Source organism: Cricetulus griseus, chromosome 2 (assembly GCF_003668045.3).
Source record: "Cricetulus griseus strain 17A/GY chromosome 2, alternate assembly CriGri-PICRH-1.0, whole genome shotgun sequence".
Taxonomy (NCBI): domain Eukaryota; kingdom Metazoa; phylum Chordata; class Mammalia; order Rodentia; family Cricetidae; genus Cricetulus; species Cricetulus griseus.
This window is the reverse complement of record NC_048595.1, coordinates 394,544,373-394,566,758: the sequence shown is the minus strand read 5'-3', so window position 1 is coordinate 394,566,758 and position 22,386 is coordinate 394,544,373. Positions and strand designations below refer to the sequence as shown.

At 39.1% G+C, this 22,386-nt stretch overlaps 1 protein-coding gene across 9 annotated transcripts in view; it reads left to right on the top strand.

Moving 5' to 3' along the window:
* Window positions 1-22,386, top strand: part of Senp1 (SUMO specific peptidase 1) — a 51,213-nt gene that overhangs the window by 10,312 nt on the left and 18,515 nt on the right. For all 9 annotated transcript variants that reach the window (XM_027396438.2, XM_027396442.2, XM_027396437.2 and 6 more), the window contains 6 exons: window positions 3,057-3,216; window positions 7,428-7,599; window positions 17,679-17,782; window positions 17,865-18,148; window positions 19,912-19,966; window positions 21,619-21,657. In XM_027396438.2, coding sequence (XP_027252239.1) covers window positions 3,057-3,216; window positions 7,428-7,599; window positions 17,679-17,782; window positions 17,865-18,148; window positions 19,912-19,966; window positions 21,619-21,657 — 814 coding nt within the window. The remainder of the gene's footprint in view (window positions 1-3,056; window positions 3,217-7,427; window positions 7,600-17,678; window positions 17,783-17,864; window positions 18,149-19,911; window positions 19,967-21,618; window positions 21,658-22,386) is intronic.

The following is a 22,386-nucleotide window of genomic DNA, read 5'->3' as shown; positions in this document are numbered from 1 at the left end:
CCACTTAAAAGCATTCAGACAGTTTTTCCCTTAAATTTTAGTTGAACCTTAATAGTGACAACAATATATCTGAGATCACCCCAGATCCTCCTTTTCTTCATTGTGGCATTATTTGACCAAATTCCTGGCTTTCTTCTTAGCCACAAATTAAGAGTTATTACACCTTTCCTGTGTTTATCATCATACCACAAGTTGATCACCATACCAAAAATCTTCCATCAAAGTTTATCTTGTACTTGAAGAAAATAAAAATATTTTGTAATTGTTTTATATACATGAGAGAAGAATAACTGAATAATTAAGTCATGCTGAAGAGGGAATGCTGAACTCTCTGTTATGCTTATTCTCTATATACTATCTATAGCTTGAAACAGGATCTGTTCATCTATCAGATCACCTAGTACTTGATTAAAAAAGCTTATGGCATGCCACAGACCTTACAGTCAGAATTTATATCCAATATACAGATAGAGGGCCCAGAATTTGATCCCTAGCACCAAACAAAAAACAAAGCTACATTTTACCAAGTACTTTAAAACCTTTTTCCTATGCCATACCCATTACGTTAGAAGCCCTGCACAACTTTGTCTCTGCTATCTGCTTACATGCGACTGCATGTAGGTCACTTGTGCCACCTCTGCTGTTTGCCGTACTCAGTCTTCTATCAAGATGAAAATAAAAACAGGGAAGTTCACATTGTAGGATCTAGAGCCTATGATTTATTGTTCTGTTTGAGCTATCTCTCTGGAGAAAGCCTTTCAGAAAGTCTACTCAAACTATAAAAGAAAGTGACTTTTCTGAATTATTTAGAAAACATAAATTCAACACTTTGACTTTAATAGCCAGTCTTATGAAGAGCACACTGGAAAACTTTAGAGTGTTTTTAATCCAAAAGAGCAACCAAAAAAGTAGGTTGAGACAACAAGACTTTTCTGTTGCTTTAAATTTATCAATATGTTTGGAAAATATGTTAAATTGGATTACTAAGCTAATATGTAGTAGGTTTTTGTTCTTTTTGTTTGTTTGTTTGTTTTTGTGTGTGTCCTGCTACTACGGTATCTAATAAACCCCAATGTTAGCAGGACACATTTTTTGTTTTTGTTTTTGTTTTTTTTTTTTTTCTTTTTCTTTTTGTGTGTGTGTATTTTAGAGAATGGTTTATTATACATTTCAGGGGAGGTGAGCAATGAGCCCCTGAGTAGCGCGAGCACATTCTTGTTTTTTAATACAGCTTATTATGTTCATAAACATATTGCCCATTTCTGCAGAAAACTTGCAAAGAAAAGCACTCAGTCGTTTTATTAGAACATAACCACAATTACATTTTCATTGTATTCTAGTTTGGTATGCAGGTATGAGTATATAATAAATTACCTTGTTTCTGGCTTTTTAACTCTAATTTCTTAGTGATGACAAAATAGCAGGTTAAAATTTTCTTTAAAAAAAAATAAGATTTGCAGCCTGTTATTAGTCCCATGTCCCCACCAGCAATCAGAGGATTCTTCAGTGACACCATTAGCTGGGGCTAGACCACCTGCCTGAGCCCATGCTTCCCCCTCCAGTGAATGCTCTAGGGAAGGCTGTTCTGACTTGTCCTTGATCTCAGATTTCACGTCTATCAAGATTTTTTATATTTTTTAACAGATTTCTTCCTCAAAATATCTTTAGTTAGATAGATCATTTAGCAAGAAGTGCTATTATTTCTGCTGTTACTGCTTTGCATTTAGCATACACTGTTTTCCTGGGTTTCTTACTACAACTCTCGGGCATCTGTCCTTAGAGTAACAGTAGTCACACCGGTTAAGCCCTCTTTACTACAGAGGAAGAAAGTTCTAAAATTTACTTACGTCAGTTGTAAGCCCAAGTGACTGCACTGACTGGTAAATCATTTGATTACTAACAGCACCGAGGATGCCTTTTCTCCCCCTTATCCTGCTTTCATGGTTTACTTAAGGGCCTTCTCTTTTAAGGTTGTGTTATTTGAGTAGAGGGTTAAAAGGCAGACAAGCACGTTGTGTATGTGTGTGTTGAGACTGTGGTTGTCCTGCCTCAGCTTCTCAAACCCTGGGATTGCAGGTGTGTATCACCACACCCACACAAATACTTTCAATAGCATAAATGCATACTTCTGTGCAAAGGTCTGTGTTAATGTCCTTTGAAAGGAACACTTCAGAATATTGTTAGTATAAGACAAAAATTCCAAGACTAGAGAATTATCATTCTTATTTTTTCCACTGAAGCTCCTTGGAATTCCATAGACCAATGTCTGAAGTTATTTTGTTGGAGCTGTTTTAATGTATCTGGGCCTCCTGATAGAGAAAAGAAGGCATAGAAATTATTCTACTACTCCTAGCTAAAACTTAAAGTTTTTGTCATTCTAGTTTATAATCCAGAATTTATAAAATTAAAATAATAAAAACAATCCTCAGTCTGATTGAAGTAGCAAGCATTGGAGTATTGATGATATATATCTAATGATTGTAGCTTTAAGAAACTGAAGATCATACTAGAACCAGAGGTATATAGTGGTCATTCCTGCCATATGCCAGCCAGTATGGGCAGCAGTTAGATCTGTGCTCTGAGAGGTACTCAGAGTCTGGAACATGATAACCACACAGAAGAAAGTGACACCGGCTGCTTATTAAGCAATAATTGTTGTTCATTTGAATTACGATCTCCTCGGCCCTCCACTTGCTTTCTTACTGGTCTGGCCTACCTTCTTTCAGGCCCAGGCCTGGGAGTGCTTGCAAGATATAGTTGGGGTAAAATGTTGACTTTTGGTGGACACCACGGAGTCACATTGATGCAGATAAGGCACATGGCTGTGGCAGGATTCAGCTCCTTCATCAATTTTCAGGTTAGTATGGCTGAATCAATTATAGTTTGTAGAAGTACCCTTGCTACAGATTTATTGGCAGTTGAGACTGGGATCTTTTTTCCATGAGAGACATGGTGATATGCTACATTACTTTGGAATGCAATGATGGAACATGGTTGCAATCATGAAAAGACCTAGATTTGTTTGACTTAATTCAAACTTTTTTATTTTATTTTAGATAACCCTTCCTCAGACAGTTTCCTTGGCTCAAATGACACAAGAACTTTTGGTCAAAGTGCAAATGGACAGTGGAGAAATTCCACTCCAGCATCAGTCTCAACATTACAAAAATCAAGAAATAGCCGAAGTCTTTACCTCGAAACCAGAAAGACCTCAAGGTTAGTTTTTTCTCTACTTATTTCTCAAACCCTTCTTCAGATATAAGAAAAAGGCTATAAGGTTGATGCACGTTAGAATTTTCAATGAGTAATACCATCTTAGGGCTTTAACCCTTAACAAGATATACAAACCCATTTCCTTTGTGTCTCCTGTAAATTATTAGAAGAGACACTTTTGAAGGGAGTCCTGGTGGGTGTAAGTGTTTAGGACTCTTTAGGATGGTGTTCAGATAGCCAGTACAAGTTTTAAAGAGGAAATTAAGTCAGCGTCTGTAGCAGAATCTGCAGCCTTTCACAGGAGCTGACTCGAACCTGCTCCGAAGCTGCACTGGTAACTGCTCTTGTAACTCCTAGGAAAAGGGTCTTAGAGAACCTTACCCCCATTCATGAGCCTCACCTGTTCCTCTGCCAAAGTTATACTGGTCATTAACAGGTACCATTTTTGACAGTGTTGGGAAATCATACTCAGGGAATTGTATATGCTAGCAAGTATTCTACCACTGAGCATCTCTCGCAGTCCATAAATATGTTTATTTTTGTTTGTTTGAGATGAGATCTCATGTAGCCCAGCCTGGACTCCGACTCAGCACATCCATGATGTTGAACTTCTGATCCGATCCTCCTGCCTCTAGCTCCTAGGTCCTGAGATTACAGATGGGCCTGACTCCCGCCCATGTATTAATAAAGTTGTTCTGTAACTTTTTTATTTTTTTAGTCCTTGACATGTTTGACTTTTTATTGAATTACCTATTTTTTTTCATTTTATATACATTCTCTGTATATATCTGAGGAATGTGAGGTCATTTAGTTTCCTGGTTAACCAAGCTGGATTGACTGAAACCAACAGAATGGCTTTTATTTACTTGAAGATTATTATAGCACATGGACTCTGGGAATATATGCTATTGTTCTTGGAGGTCATTTTCACCACTTTTTAAATTTTTAACTATCTAAGAACTAGTACATTTATATTGTAAAAATTAAAATATTGACAACAAAGCAAAAGCCTTTGAACTCCCCACAAGCTCCTTCTCCCATTGTTTTTTCCTTCCAACCCTCTTCCTGTTTCTGTCCATCTTGTGGATAGCAATACTCATATTGTATACTATGCAAAACATGGTTTTTGTCTTCACTAAAGATACTCATGCATTATTAAACAAGCTACTTCTTTAAAATTGATAACACCATACTGTTATTTTTAAATAAAGTTATTATAGAAACAAGACATATCCTTCTTAAAATTTTTTAGAATATCGATAAGCAAAAAAAAAAAAAGTAAAACATCATATTGCTACTACCCTGAGGACAACACGTGTAAAAATCTTTTTCTTTCAAATATCGTTGGTGCCGTTAGATCTTTTCCAAAGATTAGTTCACGCTATGCATATGCATATGCTTTTTTTAAAGTATGAATTTATTAGTAATATGTGATATGTATATGGGTTTGTGTGCCATGGCAGTCATGTGAAGATTAGAGGACAAGTTTGTGGAGTTCATACCTTGTACTTTTACTTGAATTCCAGGGATCATGGGGTCTTTAGGTCATCAGGCTTGTTCAACAAGTACCTTTACTGTTTACACCATTTCTTCAGCCTTTTACAGTGAGTGCATACTCTTCTGTCCTCGGCTTTTTTAGTAGCATTTATGTCTTGTTTTATCCAAACCAATATCCTATGTAGGATTGCACTTGTCAGTTGTCTCCTGTAGTCTAGAATGGCTGGATGCAGGGAGTGTGGGGTTGGTTGATTGTGTTTTAATGGCACGACTTTTTTCCGTATAGTTGCCCTTTTGATTTGATAGGTTATTTCTTCATGGTATCCTTGTTTTATTCTCCATCCCCTGTGCTTTTTGTAAGTTTATTTCTTGACTCAAAGAAATAATGATACTGTGTTATACCACACTAGAAAACAAACACTATCATGTTCCGGGTCTTCTGTCATGGTAGATTGAAATTGGTCTGGTCCCTGATTGTACAGTTAGAGCTGTGATTTGAATATAATCTGAATGTGGCTACTTTGGCATTATGTAAATGAACAATTTTACTTTGTCTAATCCCTTAGTAATTATTGATATCAATTGGAAATCCTTATGTAATGATTTTTAGAGTTAATGAAACCTTTTTTTAATTGTTTTTTCTTATTGGTTGGCACTGTTTTTTTGTTTCTTTTTTTGTTTTTTTGGGTTTTGTTTTGTTTTGTTTTCCCCGTAAGTTGAGACTGTTTGATTACCCTGAAACATTGTCTGTTATGGGAAAGGTAGGATAATTGATTAGTTCTTTTTTTAAATTCCAGTTTTTAAGTTTTTTTAAATGACTACTTCATATAGTTTAAATGAATTTTAATTATTGTGATGAGTTAAATAGGTTTTGAAATTCCCTTTAAGTGTTTGTGTTGTCCTGTTTGGTTTGGTGCTGTGGAGCATGCATCCAGGGTCTCAGTCCTGCTAGGCAGCTGTCTACACTGAGCTGCCCCACCAGCCCTGCTTTTACTGCATGAGTCACCAGGCTGGTCTTGAACTTTTGATTCTCCTGCCATAGCTTCCTAGAAGCTGGACTTAGGGGCCTGGGACGCCAAGCCTATCCTTGTTATTCTTTAATGCTAATATTCTGACAGCTTTGGTTTTGTAACCTAGAATAGCGGGGGGAGGGGGCGGGTATGTGCTTGTTTGCATTTTAATGACATAGCTTTCCTGCCAGGTACCCCTTTGAACTTGCTTCTGGCTCTGGTAGACTCAAGCTCATTAGATATGGGCAGGATACTTGATTCCTGGCATTGCAAAATATCTTTATTTTTATGATTTATTTATTTTGGTTTGTTCATTTTAATGTTGAAAAGACACACTTCGGGAAGCACTGCTACAAAAGACATTGTAGAGAACCCATTTTGTCTTTCCCGGACACTTGCACTACCACTGCTATCTGGTTAGCTGTGTCTTCCCAGCCTAAGAACATAAGCCTGAGCAGAAATCCGGGGTCTCTTGTTCCTTCCTCTACTGTACTATACATTTAACAAAGCCATAGATACTTTTTTTTTTTTTTTTTGGTTTTTCGAGACAGGGTTTTCTGTGTAGCTTTGGAGCCTATCCTGGCACTCGCTCTGGAGACCAGGCTGGCCTCGAACTCACAGAGATCCGCCTGCCTCTGCCTCCCGAGTGCTGGGATTAAAGGCGTGCACCACCAACGCCAGGCTAGATTCTTAAAAGTTAAGAGAGTGTATTTGCTTTTTGGTGTTTTCTAGATCTGGTCAGCTCATTTAGATTCAGATTAATTAGAAGAAAAACTTATTTTGGTTAGAGTAACTACCTCAGACTTGCTAGTAATGGCTAATGGAAAGCATCCTGTAAGGAGGGAAAAGCTTAAAACTAGTGAGCTTTAGGTAGACGATTGAGGTTTTGAGTTCACAAAGGTATTTTTTTATGTCAGTTTTCCCACTAGAAAGGGCACAAATAGTAAGAATCCACAGTGTGCTGTACAGCCTGTAGATCATAGCATGAAGCTGTACAGCTTGTGGGGTGGGGGGGTGGGGGAGAAAACCTTTTGGTTGCTTTTCCTGAAGGAAGAGAGCCCTCTATTGGTTCTGTAGGAAAATTTAAAATGTACTGTAAAAGTTCAGTTGTGAGACTTCTGCTTGATCCATCCTTGTATGTTTGAAGTAATTCCTTCCAAAGAGCTTTAGGGATAGACTGTGGGATAGAACTGTGAAGTATGATAGAAAAGAAAAAAGAAAAGTGGTTAATGTGCCTCTACTCTGGGTTTTCCAACAGACACTCATCTGGTTTGTTCTCCCTCATTCCATATTGCTTGCCATTTGGTTCTTGAGAAAGGAAATTCTAGATTGTGGATCCAAGAAAAAGTTTTAATTATTTGATAATGTGATTTAGCAATCTAAGACCTGCCAGGCGGTGGTGGCACACGCTTTAATCCCAGCACTCAGGGAGGCAGAGGCAGGCGGATCTCTGAGTTCAAGACCAGCCTGGTCTATAAGAGCTACTTCCCGAAAAGCCTCCAAAGCCACAGAGAAACCCTGTCTCGAAGAATCTTCCTCCTGCTCCAAAAAAGAGGCAGAATCTGATGCTATAATCTGGTGTGTTATATCTTATGTATTTCCCACAAATGTACTTCTGTCATTCTGTCTGTCTTTATTATTATTTCTTAAAATTAAAAATAATCACTAGGTTTATTTTTTCTTACAAACTTTTTTTATTTCTTTTAGTGGATTATCAAACACCTTTACAGGAAAGTCAAATCATCACTGCCATGTGTCTGCATACGAAAAGTCATTTCCTATTAAGCCTGTCCCAAGTCCATCCTGGAGTGGTTCATGTCGTCGAAGTCTTTTAAGCCCTAAGAAAATTCAGAGGCGGCATTTCAGCACAGCAGAAGAGGTAAGGAGAAGCTGCAGCCAGACATGCTATAAGAGCAGCTAGGCCCCTTCATGGAGTGAGCTATTGTTGCTCTCACCCTTGTGCTTGTTAACCATTGCACTTACCTAATCCTCTGCTTTTTTCCCCTTTTCTAAATTAATTACTCTTTGAAATTTTGTCCTAAGTTCTAAAATGTTCAAAGAACATCATTTTTCCTACTAGCTTCTGTTCCTGTTGTTTCACAACCTTTCTGAACTGTTGTTTTCTTTAGTAAAACTGTAAACTTTGCTCAACAGTTTTGGCTTTAATAAAATTTGATTTGGTAGAACATCTACTCTTTTTCACTAGGAACAGCTTTCTTCAATATAAAAACAAATGCATGATAAAAAAGAAATTAGTTTTTAAAAAGCTAGTTAGGGGCTAGGGAGATAGTTTAGTCAGTGAAGTGATTTCCACCAAGTATCAGGACCTAAGTTCAATTGCCAGCACTCACCTAAAAAGCTAGATGTGGTGATACACGTTTATAATCCCAGTGCTGGGGAGGCAGAGACAGGCAGGTGCCTGGGGCTCATTGACGTAATCTACTTAGTGACTTCCAGGCTAGTGAAAGACCCTGTCTCAAAAACAAGACAAACAGCTTCTTGAACAACGCCTAGGGTCAACTATGGCTTGTACATGTATGTTTGCACATGATCCCATGCATGTGCATACCCATGAACACACACACACAGATTACTTTTTAAAGTCAGTTAAATTTATTGACCTCTTTGTTATGAGCAGGATCTTGGAGGTCATACTTTCTCAAAAGAAAGCTGTTCTGTTGACACTTGAGTTGTTCTTTTTACTCAGTGACCTAAAGGGTGAGATTGTGACTGTAATATAGCATGGAATTGGCAAAGCAAGAAGTATGTATCTGTTCAGTTACATATTTATTGAGCATCTTATTAGTTTTAAGTGGTTTCTGCAGAGATACAAATGAATACTGATGACCTTACATTTTTATAGCAGTGTTTTAATGTGCTTTCTATATATTAGTATATTAAATATTTGAATTCTTTTAACCCCTAGGTTAAAAGAACTAGGGAAAGGGAAAGGTGAGTTGGTATTCATACTTTACGGATATTGCAGGTCTAAAATGCAGGTCTTCTGAAGTTTCTGTGGAGTGCTTCCTTTCACACACATGGTCATGTGGTTCCTGCCCAGCTTTGCTTACAGTACAGAGTCAAGAACACAGCGTTACATTCTAGATGATTACAGAATTTGTTAATTGAAGATGGGTGACTATTTGAAAAATGATAAATGTTTAGTAAAGATGTGCTCTCCTAAGTTTTAAGTTTGTATTGAGCCTGAAATATCCAAGAGGAAAATGGCAGAATAATCATTTAATAGAGCAAAGACTGCACAAGAAACTGGAACATTTGCTATTGCTAATGGAGCTGAGCGACAAGGCTAACAGAGATTGATTTTGACAACAGTGGGGAATTACTATGGAGACTTGAGCCCAGAGCCTCAGCTGATCTCCACCCAGTACTTCATCTGTACTTCACCTTTTGTGTTATTGAATTTTGTACCAAGTATGTATTGATAAACACAGATACAGCTTTCCTTTTTGTTTTTGTTTTATTGAGTTTTCCTTCTCTTTCCCTTTTTGTTTTTGTTTTATTAAGGAGGTTTATTAAGGCCCAGGTTGGCCTTCAACTCATTGTATAGTTCAGCTTGGCCTCAAATTTTTTTTTTTGTTTTTTGTTTTGTTTTTCGAGACAGGGTTTCTCTGTGTAGCTTTGGAGCCTATCTTGGCACTTGCTCTGGAGACCAGGCTGGCCTTGGACTCACAGAGATCCACTTGGCTCTGCCTCCAGAGTGCTGGGATTAAAGGCGTGTGCCACCAACGCGTGGCCTCAAATTCTTGATCTTCATGCTTCAGCCTACCAAATGTTGGGATTGCAGGTGTGAGCTACCCTCCCTGGCTTAATTTCTTCTTAATTGCCAGATTTGAAGGGTTTGTTCTTATTCTAGAATGAGCTGTAGAAAGGCTATCTGGGAAGGAGAACCAGCAGCACAGCAATTGAGTAGAGGCTTCCCAGGAACCCCAGCGTCTAGCTGTAAGTTCTCTGTCAGCTTGTCACTTGCCAGCTGTCCCTTCCCAGCTTCCTTGCTTCCTGCCAGCTCCAGTGCCATCCCAAGGACTTGGGCTAACCAAGTCAGTTGTTTCTTGTTGTTTTGTTTTTGTTTTTCCTAGCTAACCTTTTAGGCCACAGACTGGGTGAATGGAGAGTATGGAGCTGCACTTCCCCTTCCTCTTGCAGCACAGTGAGATAGATGAGGGTTGATTCTCAGTTATTAAATGAGGTGTACAAAATTTTGTGTCAAAGGATTTTTGGTCTGTGTTCTCCAATTAAGCCACTTGTAGTCTAGAATAACCCATATGAGTATGATGAAATATTAGAACACCATTATCAAATGTTCAACAAATTGTGTATGAATTTAATTATGAATATTACCAGTAATGCAGACATAATGCTTTCTTCCTACTGGAGCTAGAGGTTTTGTTTTGTTTTGTCTTCTACAAAGCCCTGTTGTCATGGAACTAATTATGTAGGCTGTCCTCAACTCACTGAGATCTACTAGCCTTTGCCTCCCAAATTCTGGGATTAAAAGTGTGTGCCACCATGCCTAGCTGGAACTAGAGAATTTTTTATGGGAATTTACAAACTGTAAAAAAAATATTTTCATAGAAATGTTGGGATCTACAAAAAGAAAGTATTTGCTTAAGGTAAAGAAAGAAGATGATGTGTTAATATCTAATTAAGATTTGGGATGTTGGTGGCGCACGCCTTTAATCCCAGCACTCGGAAGGCAGAGGCAAGTGGCTCTCTGAGTTCGAGGCCAGCCTGGTCTCCAGAGCGAGCACCAGGATAGGCTCCAAAGCTACACAGAGAAACCCTGTCTTGAAAAACCAAAAAAAAAAAAAAAGAAAACAAAACAAAACTTAAAACAAAAAGAATGGGGATTTGTCTTTGACCTTCTGGAATGTAATGCTGTGTACAAAATTGATGGTTCAGATACAACCACTGCTAGATTCAGTTTTAAAATGGGACTCTTAAGATAGGGGTTTTTAAAGGGGTTAAAAATATACAAGTTGTAACTGATTCCAAGGGCACCACTGAAGAGCTGTGTTATCTAGCACCATTCAAATTAATAACCTCAGCCACGTATGCACACTGTCAGCTTCACAGATGGAAGAGTTGTCTGTGCTACTGTAGACCTGTGTAGTACTGTAATAGAAAATGCAAGTGTTTGGGAAGGAGGAAGTGATGTAACAGTAAGAAATCTAAATAGTAGAAATGTAAGACAAGGGCCAGCAAGATGGCTCAGTGGGTAAAAGCACCCGTTGCCAAGCCTGATAACCTGAGTTCGATCCCTGGGACCCACGTGGTAGGAGAGAACCAACTCTTACAAATTGTCTCCAGGCCTTCACATATGTTCACTCCCGTGCTAAATAAATAAATGTGGAAGGAGATTTTTAAAAACCACAAATTGCCAGGCGTTGGTGGTGCACGCCTTTAATCCCAGCACTCGGAAGGCAGAAGCAGGCAGATCTCTGTGAGTTCGAGGCCAGCCTGGTCTCCAGAGCAAGTGCCAGGATAGGCTCCAAAGCTACACAGAGAAACCCTGTCTCAAAAAAACAAAATAATAATAATAAAATAAAACCCACAAATGTTTCTTTGTAGGTAGGTGCTGCTCTGGGCAGACAGTCCCCGAGCAGCACTCTGGGCTGGAGCATCAGGCTCGAGTGAGGGCACCTCCACTCTCCTCCTGTGTGACGTGATTGTTTCACCATGAACCAAACATTTTGCATTTAGCAGAAACGTTTTTTAACCATTTTGCTTTGCATATTTTTATATGTAAAGCTCTTAGATTATGCAAAATGGAATGGATACTGTGAAGTTATTCTAAATTACAATAATTTATAACAATAGATTATTAGCTTGCTGAAGTTCATTTTATGTTCTCTTTTGTTTTTATAGTCTTGCATTACAGTTTTAGGCTGTACTCTTACAGAAATGGCAGCTAATTTCGGGAGTTAATCACATCTTATTAATAGACTTCACTCTGTGTGAGTGTGTGATAAACATATGTGTACCATTCCAGTTTTCACCTTCAGAAAATCTCTTAATCACAATGAACTGTGTTCTTTTTAGAAACTGCATGCCATTAATTGTCTCGAACAACATTTTCATGTTGGCCAAGCTGCTTGAAACCAAAGTAAACCTTTTTTAAAGATGTGTATCTTTTCATCTCCTTAAATACTTCCTGTGTGATAGTCTCTATTCTGTATTAGTATGTATCCATTGTGCATAATAATAAATTTTATTGTGGCATTTTCATTCATGCATGTAAGTATTTGATCATATAAACTACTAGTTACTCTCTCTTGTTGGCTCCATTCCCCCGGTCCTCTTGCTCTGTCAGATTAGTTCATTGCCCCACCCTTTCCTTTTTCTTCTTGTTACTTTTTTTTTATACTTTGGTTCTTTTTTTAAAGATTTATTTATTTATTTATTATTTATTTATTTATTTATACAACATTCTGCTTCCATATATATCTGCACACCAGAAGAGGGCACCAGATCTCATAACGGATGGTTGTGAGCCACCATGTGGTTGCTGGGAATTGAACTCAGGACCTCTGGAAGAGCAGTTGGTGCTCTTAACCACTGAGCCATCTCTCCAGCCCTTCTTGTTACTTTTTTGAGACAAGGTCTCAAATGTGTATTCCTGAACTGCCTTACCACTTTGAAGCCCAGAGTGGCTTTTATTTGCTGCAGTCCTCCTGTCTCAGCCTCCAGAGTGGTAGAATTACAGGTGTGTGACTGTCTGACCCTGGGCTTTTGTTAGGAGACTTTGATTTGTGCTTCAGTATTATTATTGATCTGTTTAGGATGTTATTATACCTACCTCATTGTTCAGTTTTGTTAGATCATATCCAAAAATTTATACATTCCTTCTGGATTTTTCCAGTTTGTTGGGATACATACATGTATGTAACCGCATGTTTTCTGTCCCGACCACCCGGTCCCAAATAATCAACTCAGAGACTGAATGTGAATTATAAATGCTCACCCGATAGTTCAGGCTTATTATTCACTAACTCATATTTTTATTAATCTATGTATTGCCGTGTGGCTCGTGGATTTGCCTGTCATGTGGCTTGTGGCTTTACCTGTCTTCTAGCATGTCTTGCTTTCTGGGCAGCCTACTGGCTGTTATCTTGACTCCACCCTCCTTCCCATCATTCTCAGTTTGGCTTTTCTGCTTAACTTCCTACCCAATTATTGGTTATATCCATTGAGAGTTATACATATTTTTAGTGTAGAAAAGGATTGTTCCACAGCACATACAAGTTTTATAAATACTGCAAATATTGCCTTTTCTTCATTCACTCATTCATTCCTTTATTTATTTATTTATTTATTTATTTATCTGCTGTTGTTTTTGAGACAAGTTTTCTGTGTAACCCTGGCTGACCTGGAACTCACTCTGTAGGCCACACTACTGGCCTTGAACTAAAAGATCTGCCTGCCTCTGCTCCTGGGTGCTGGGATTAAAGGCATGTGCCATCAACGCCAGACTTAGATTTTTTTTCTTTTAAGGCTTTGAATGTATCCCTTTGCTGAGTTTCTTGTCTAAGTCTTCAGCTGACATCTTCATTCATCTGTCTATTTGAATTTGTGTGGGTCAGTGATTGGTAAGGTTTGGGTATGAAGTGTTCCCCACTGGCTTATGCATTTGAACTAGCTGGTGGCATTGTTTTAGGAGGAAGAGGAACCTTTTGGACATAGGGCCTATCTGGCAGATTGTAACATGAATAATAAAAGCCCAAAGACATATATTGGGGTTCAGGCTGATCTGAAGATCAGAGAAGCAAAGCAGCTGGCCACTAGAGAGTTCTTAACCTCTACCAATGCTTAGACAATAGGGGCGATCCACTGAACCTCAGACTGCACTTCTCGACACCAAGCGTCAGAATTCTAGACTGCTGAGACTGCACTGACCTCCTTGTATAATCTCTAGTGCTAGGATTAAAGGTGTGAGTTCTTTTAGACTGATTGACTGTTATGTAGCTCCCGGGTGGTCTTGGACTCACAGAGATCCATCTGTCTCTGTCTCCTGAGTCCTGGGATTAAAGGTGTGTGAGACCACTGCCCAGCTTCTATGGCTAACTAGTGTGGCAGACTTGGCATTCTGATCCCCAGTGGCTTTATTAGATCATAAACAATATATCACCACAGCAGATGGGTTATATATAGGTCGGCTCTCCTTATGACCAGGCTTGACCTGATGGCTAATACCGGCTGCTTCATGCTTTCCACAAACAACTGTGAACCATTCTAGCCATCATGCTAAGTTATTTTGAGAAGTATTCTGTCACAGTGACAAGAAAGGTAACTAACCAGCTAATCATTTTTAAAACTAGATCTTTTAATTCTTTCTCTTACTTCAACCATATTAGTGTCTTGTGTTTCTGTGTTGTTATTTGGACATCTATAAGGATGTCTTTTTATGAATGTGTATGTTTGTGTGTTCACGTGTATGATGGACGTGTGTGTGTGTGTGTGTGTGTGTGTGTGTGTGTGTGTGTGTGTGTGTGTGTGTGTGTGTGTGTTTGCGCGCGTGCGTGTGTGCGTGAGTGTGGGCATGCGCCACGCTCACTCGATCGTGCATGTAGAAGTCCCAAACTGATATCAGGGGACTTCCTCCATAGCAGTCCACCTTACATATTAAGACAGGGTCCCTCAGTTGAACCCTGAACTCCCCTATATAACTAGTCTAGCTAGCCAGCTTGCTCCAGAAAGTCCCTGTCTACACCTTTTGAGTACTGGAATTGTAGGCTGGCTGCTGTTCCCAAAGGCACTTATTTGGTTCTGGATATCCAAACTCCCATCTTCATGCTTGCATGGCAAGAGCTTTATCCTCAGCCTGGATGGCTGTCTTTATGGTTTTATCTGGGAGGAGTGACCTTTTCTTGGGGATTCAATCCTCATTATCACTCAGAAGGGAAAAATCAAATTGCCATGACAGCAACAACACAGAAGCAAAACAAACATTAAAAAAAGATTATGGATGACTACTAGACGACGAATATAGAGAAAAGGGAGGCAAAAATAATGTAGAATATACTGGTAACTTAAAAATTAATAAAGGTAAAAGTAATAAAAAATAAAAGGAAACAAGCTTGTTTCACATGTAAGTCCCTTCTCCCTCTCCCTCCCCTCACCCCCATCCCTCCTCCCCCAGCCCCAGCCTACCCCCACTCCATCCACCCTCACTCCCCGGCAGGGTAGGGCCCTCAACGGGGGCTCTGCAAAGTCCACCAAATCTTCCTGTGCTGGTCATGGGTCCTTCCCCATGTGTCCAGGGTCACAGTGTATCCCTTCACGTGGGATGGGCTCTCAAAGTCCCTTCTTGCACCAGGGAAAAATACTAATCCACCACCAGAGGCTCCCTGGAGTGCAGAGGCCTCCTTATTGACATCCATGTTCAGGGGTCTGGATCAGTCTTGTACAGGCCTCCCCGACAGCATCTGGGGTCGATGTGCTCTCCCTTGTTCAGGCCAACTGTTCCTGTGGGTTTCTCCAACCTGGTACAGACCCCTTCGCCCTTCATTCCTCCCTCTCTTCAACTAAATTCCCAATTTCAGCTCAGTGTATATCTGTGGATGTCTGTCTTTGCTTTCATCAGCCACTGGGTGAGGGCTCTAGGATGGCATAAAGAGAAGTCATCAATCTCATTTTAGGGGAAGGGCTTTTAGGTTATCCTCTCCACCATTGCCTGGATTGTCAGATCGTGTCATCCTTGTAGGTCTCTGGAGATCTCCCTGGTTCCAGGTCTCTTCTCGGACCTATAGTGGCTCCCTCTGATATGGTATCTCTCATCCTGCTCTCCTTCCTCTATTCTTCCCCCAACTCAGTATTTCTGCCCCTCCATTTCATCTCCTCTACTCCTCTTCTCTTGCTCTTATTGTAACAGCTCCTTCCCCCCTACCCTCATGCTCCCAATTAGTTCAGGAGCTTGTTCCCTAACTAGAATTAATAAATAAATTTAAGAAAAATAAAAAATAAAAAATAAAAGGATAAAACAAAGGAGCACAAGAGGGGAAAGAAGGAAGCAAGGTTAAAGGAAATGAATAGTTTACAGAAAACAGACATTAAACATTTTCCACCATCATTCCTTCAGGACTGAGGTAAGACCCAGGGCATACTTTCTGGCCGGTGATTAAGTCCTGCTGCTCAGTCCTTTGTTTTTACAGGATGCTGGCTGCCAAGGAGGGTCTAGTCGCAAAGTCCTTCAAGCCTGCCATCTAACTAACTACCTAAAAATGGCACTGATCATAGCAATCCAGATATGGAATACAGTGTAATGGGTTTCTTCTTCAAGGGAAGCCTGTACTGAAGGAAGACTCCTGAATCTAGAACTGCTAGTTGTCAGTAGGGCCGTGTACACTCTCAGCCTTACTGTAAGATTCTCTACAGTTCCTGTTTTCCTTTAGGTCACCTTTCTATTTCTTCGTGCTGTTGAACTGTCCTGTCCCTTCATGATCCCTAATGTTCTCTCTTCTTAGAATATAGTTTCTCCTTTGCCCTGACTGTTGTCATTTATGAGGGAACTTCTCTTTATTCTGAAGAACTTAACCAGTATCTGAAACACTAGACAGCATCATCAGTATTGTGGCTACAATATGAATGTGCCAGGCGTAAAACAGTGTGGACCGCAATGCCCTGCAGAGAATATTGAAAGTTGTGTTTTCCCTTGGGATCTGTTTGTCCATCAAATGCTTACCTAATTCTTCTTCTTCTTCTTCTTCTTCTTCTTCTTCTTCTTCTTCTTCTTCTTCTTCTTCTTCTTCTTCTTCTTCTTCTTCTTCTATCACTTAACTGTTTAGATTTCAGGATAGTTGGAGTTGTCCTTCACAATTTATAATGACAACATAATTATAATTTACTTTGCAGAAACAGTGAGAGAGTCAGGAAGGGAAATGATAGTGTCTGTTCGCTTTTGTAGTTAAATGCTTTAATTCTTTTTTTTTCCTTTCTTTTTTGTTTTTCAATACAAGATTTCTCTAGCACTGGCTGTCCTGGAACTCACTCTATAGACCAGGCTGGCCTCCAACTCAGAGCTATACCTACCTCTGCCTCCCATTTCATTCTGCTTTTTAACAAACATTTGTAGAGCTAGAGAGATGGCTCAGAAGTTAAGAGCACTGTGTCTGCTCTTCCAGAGTTTCTAAATTCAATTCCCAGCAACCACATGGTAGTTCATAGCCATCTCTAATGAGATCTAGTGCCCTCTTGTGGTGTGCAAGCATACATGGAGGAGAGATTGTACCTCCTTGCTGTTTTCCCTTCCATCAGTTTGTATCCTCCTTGCCCTTTAATTTTCTTCATGCTATGAACAAGCTTTTGATTGACAGCCACTGTAACAACTGTAATATAAACCCCACAATGGCTGGAAGTTTATTTTATTCGATGCTAAATCTCAAGTGACTAAAGTAGATGTTCAAGTCAGTGAGTAAATGTTACAGACTGGATTTTTGTGCTAAATACTAAATTGAGACTTAGAGAAAAATAAGTAAATAAATGGTGGAGATGGACTCCATCTTCAGAAAATACTTGTATCTGCATGGAATACAAGATACCTTCCTCTGAAAGAGCCCGACTGTGCGCTTACCTCCTTAGGGCCTTTATAATCGGTATCAGAACTCAAGGGACTGATTGGAGTTCTAATTCAAGAGTCTTAAATGTTTTATTTCTGGACTCATTATCATTTGAGTGATTAATTGCTTCGTGGCTTTCTGGTTTCATATTTAATAACTTCTTAGCACTATAATATCCACCATAATTTTCCAAAACAAGCTATCTCTGAGATTTAATTCTGCTTAACACCTTTTATGCAACACACTTTGAGAGTATCATCAGTGTACTATATTTCTTCATCTTCAGGACTGCAAAAGCTTTGGCAGAGATCCTGAGAGTATCTGCATGCTCATTTGAGAAGTGTTTGCCTCATGTTTAAGATCGTTTCTTTTCTTTCCCTTATAGACAGTTCAAGAAGAAGAAAAGGAGATCTACAGGCAGCTGCTGCAGATGGTCACAGGAAAACAGTTCTCTGTAGCCAAGCCCACCACACATTTCCCTTTGCACCTGTGAGTCACAAAAGTATCTTTCATGTGAACTTAACTTTACAACTTGCTATTTGATACTGAAACTATATCCTTCTTCTACTAGATCTCGGTGTCTTAGTTCCAATAAGAACTCTTTGAAAGACTCACTGTTGAGAAATGGAAACTCTTGTGCATCTCATGTTATTGGCTCTGATACTTCATCCTCTGGATCAGCCAGCATTTTAACTGCACAGGAACAGTTGTCCCACAATGCACGTTCCCTGTTGTCCTGTACCCCAGATGCTGCATTTGGATCCAGAGACTCTGATCCTCAACATCAGTCTCACCATCATCCCTCTACGCCACATCACCCAGATAACTTGCCAGCATCAAATACACAATCTGAAGGTAAATAATACTAACAGCCAATTAACTAGTCATCGTATCTGTTGTAGGCACAGTTGTAATATATGTAACTTAATACATAGCGACATTTTAATTAAATACATGATTCAGTTAGCCATGCTGTGATGAAACCAAACAAACCCACAAATAAAATTCATTCCTCTCATTTCTCCTTTCTCTCTCCCTTACCTCCATCCCTTCTTCCCTTTCTTCCTTTTTTTAAGGGTATTCTTTTTTCCTGCATACAAATGACTTGGTATAATATTTTATTTATTTATTTATTAAAGATTTTATTTATTTATTATGTATACAACATTCTGCTTCCATATATATCTGCACACCAGAAGAGGGCACTAGATCTCATTACAGATGGTTGTGAGCTACCATGTGGTTCCTGGGAATTGAACTCAGGACCTCTGGAAGAGCAGCCAGTGCTCTTAACCTCTGAGCCATCTCTCCAGCCCTTATTTATTTATTTTTAAGGGGCCTTACTATGTACCCCTGGCTGCTTGGCTGCTTGGCTGCTTGGCTGTATAGAGAGGCTGGCCTTGAACTTGTGCAATTCTATGGCCTTAGCTTCCAGAGAGCGAGGTTACAGGCATGCTCCACCTAGATAGGCTAAATATTTTATTTTAACTTCCTGAGCAAAGCCAAGAGTCAAAGCTCACTGAGCCCAACTGCCTCAGTGATTTCATTTTGTTTCTCTTACTCTGCAATGCAGGTGAGGTTCTCCAGAGTTCTGAGAATTTTCAAACATTAAAAAAGTATTTATCATGCAATCCTTAATTTCGATAGCAGTTTTGTGCATTTCAGAGTGGTTGACAGTTGTAGAAACAAGAATCTCCTGCCTAACTCTCAGCTAAACCAACTGTCCAGTCTGAGCATTGGTGGTGGTGACAACTTGTTATGTAGTTACCCTCATTTTAGATTAAGTGGTCAGATAGTAGGGTTCTTTTGACACACGCAGCACCCGTCTCTTAAGGCCCTCCCCTCCTTCCAGAGTTCATTTGGTTTACTGTTAGTATTATTGTACTCATCACTTTCTGAAAATTCTTACTCGAGGATTTAATTTTTAGTGATACCACTATTTAACTATACATGAAAACTCGTGTTACGTTTTATGAAATGATTTATTGACAACTATCTTTTCATTTTTCCAGAAATCTAAAATTAAAAAATTCTCAAACCTAATAAGTATATGTCATGCAGTAGTAGATACTGAGCTAACGCTAGACTGGAGCAAATACTCGACATGGCATTGTGTCATGTCCTTGTATCGTTTAATAAATATTCTAAGTGAAAGAATAATCACAGTGCTTAGAAGGACCTGAACCCTGCTCTGACGAACATTTAAAATACACAATGATAAATTCTGTGCTCTTAAAATTATTCCTGTACATTCTACCTTGGTCTTTCATCTCCTTCCCTTTTTCCTATTCCCTTCTCTTTACCTTACATAATACATATTAAATTATAAACTCAAGACTTTTAAAATTGTAGCTGGACAGATACACCTGTGTTTCTAATGACTTCCTTATTTGTGAGGCCAACCTCCTCTCAAGACTTGTCTGTGCTCTCAGTGAAGGGAAACTGTTCCTCTCTTTTCATCTGTAACTTTTTCCATACACTACCTGTCATTTGCCCCATGCTTAATGCCATGTTTGTGGCATAGAACATAACAAAGTATAGAAGCTTAAAATGAAATAAGACATGGTAAATGGTGGGATTTTACTACTAATGAAACGCTCTGGTGTTTCTTTGTTTAGGATCAGACTCTGTGATTTTACTCAAAGTGAAAGAATCTCAAACTCCAGTTTCCAGGTAAATCTAAGGGGAAGGGTCAGCCATTTTCCCTTTCTTGGTTACAGTTTCTTCGCTGAAAGTCACATAGCATAAAACTTTTCCTGTTCTAATCTCTTTCATGTTTTTCAAATTATTTCAGTGACTTCCTGTTCCATCTTTTTCCTGCAGCCTTCACTCTTACTCTCTTCTTTGTTATGTCTTCCACCATACCAAGCTGTCCATGTCTTCCATGCTGTAATCACAGTTATCTTTCTGAAATTCTTATCTGATCGTTAAAGAGGTTTAATGATGATTAAATTACTAAATTACCTCAAAGATACCTTATTAAGCTTAGAGTTAAGCCATAATGTCTAAGGGTGATATAAAAAAGAGCTCCTTTACAAGTTTTACATTCTGTGCCTTCCATATAGCGAGTGTTTATTTACTGAGAACTTCCTGGAGGTTCTCGTGAGGCTTAACAATATATAAAACTACTAGAGCAGTTTTACATATAGAGCACGAAGAACAACTGTGTTTAAATATCCTTGTAGCTCTTACTATGTGCCTCAATTATGTAAGAAATACTATGTAATCTCTTTAGCAATGCAGTTTCTCTTATCATTGTCCTGTAGGAGCCAGCAGATAGTTCAGTCCATTGGAGAGAAGTACTTGTCCCTACATTATTCATTTATTCAGCAACCATGGGTCTTCTCTGTACCAGACAGTATTCTAGTAGTAGAAGATACAGTAATTTATAAATAGACAAAAATGTCCGTTCTCAATCAAATTTATATTTTAATAAGGAGTACAGACAAATTCATGACTTGCTCATGTGAAGTCCTGGGTGATTCTTTTTGCATCTTTGTAATAAACGTCTTCTCATGTTGATTCATTTTTGTGTCATACACTAAAACCATACTCTACAGATGATTTCTGAGTCTTTCTGTCTTGGTTGTTATATTGGGTATTCATTGTTGCACAGGTGACCAGCTCTCATTAACATTAGTGACACTGAGAAAACAGAACAGTGTTTTCATTGCCAGGTCACAGACTAGGGACTCAAAAGAACTCTAACCATGCTCTATCTTACACATCTTGGAGCTGAAGCCCATAGAGGTGAAGTGACTTGCTCAGAATCACAGAACTAAATGGAGCCAAGTCTCCTAACTCAGTTTGATGCTCTGTTGACTTGTTGTTATGGACCTCAAAGGTTTCTTTTGGGAAAGTGTTTGTTCTGCTAACATTTGTTTCTATGATAGATCCCTCAGTTAGGGGTTTGCAAAGAGATAAAGCAGTTAAGAGGGGGAAAGCTGTTAGACAGCGTTCCTGTGACCCTACTCTGTTCCTCATTTGGGTTGCTCACAAGAGCCTTGCGGACTGGAGTAGGCCTGACATCTTTGGAGTCGTGCTGATTGCACATGTCTGTCTTGGCACATTGATTTCCCTTTACATATGCATTCTCTCATACAAGAGAGCTGGCTCCTTCATTCCTCTCTGAGCATTGGGTCATCCTTTCAGTACGTGTGCTATTGTCATGTCCTAAAATTTTCAGTTAGTTACTGTGTGTTATTTGGAGATCTTTTATTCCTTAATTGCAAAGTAGTTTTACAAACTGTTTAAATGATTGCTTTTGTTGGTGAAAATATTTGAATTTCCCTTAACTCCTGTTTATTTTCTTTCCCCATCTATAGTCCTGATTTCTTCCAGGCAGAGCTATGGATCAAAGAATTGTAAGTTATTGTTTTTGATATATTTTTTTCTTCTCATTTCATTTTCATTTAGAAAGAAATCAGGCAACTAATTATCTTAATTGTTTTTGCTCAATAAAAATTACCTATTTGCTACAGAGAGAGTTCCAGGATAGCCAGGGATACACAAGAGTAACCTTCTCTGGAAAATCTTTAAAAAAAAAAAATTACCTATTCGTACTCTTAAGGTATTGGGTTTTTAAGATTCTCTTCGAGTTACAATGCTTTTTTTCCAGATTTTCTGTATTTTTATTTGATGTGTATGAGTGTTTCGCCTGCATGTATATGTATGCATCTTGTGCATGCAGTGCCCACAGAGGCCAGAAGTGGGTGCAGGATCTCCTGGAACTACAGTTACATTGTAAGCCTCCATGGGTACTGGGAACTGAACTGAAGCCCTCCATAGTTCTTTTTTTTGGTTTTTTGAGACAGGGTTTCTCTGTGTAGCTTTGGAACCTGTCTTGGCACTCGCTCTGGAGACCAGGCTGGCCTCAAACTCACAGAGATCCGCCTGCCTCTGCCTCCCGAATGCTGGGATTAAAGGCGTGCACCACCAATGCCCGGCCCTCCGTAGTTCTTAACCCCTGAGCCATCACTACAGCCCCATTTAGGAGATTTCTGTTTTCATGTTTGTTAACTTTGTAACAATTGCTGAAGCTAAATTGAATTGGAAAATATCCAAAGTTAGCTATGTATAAAAAGAAAAGTAAA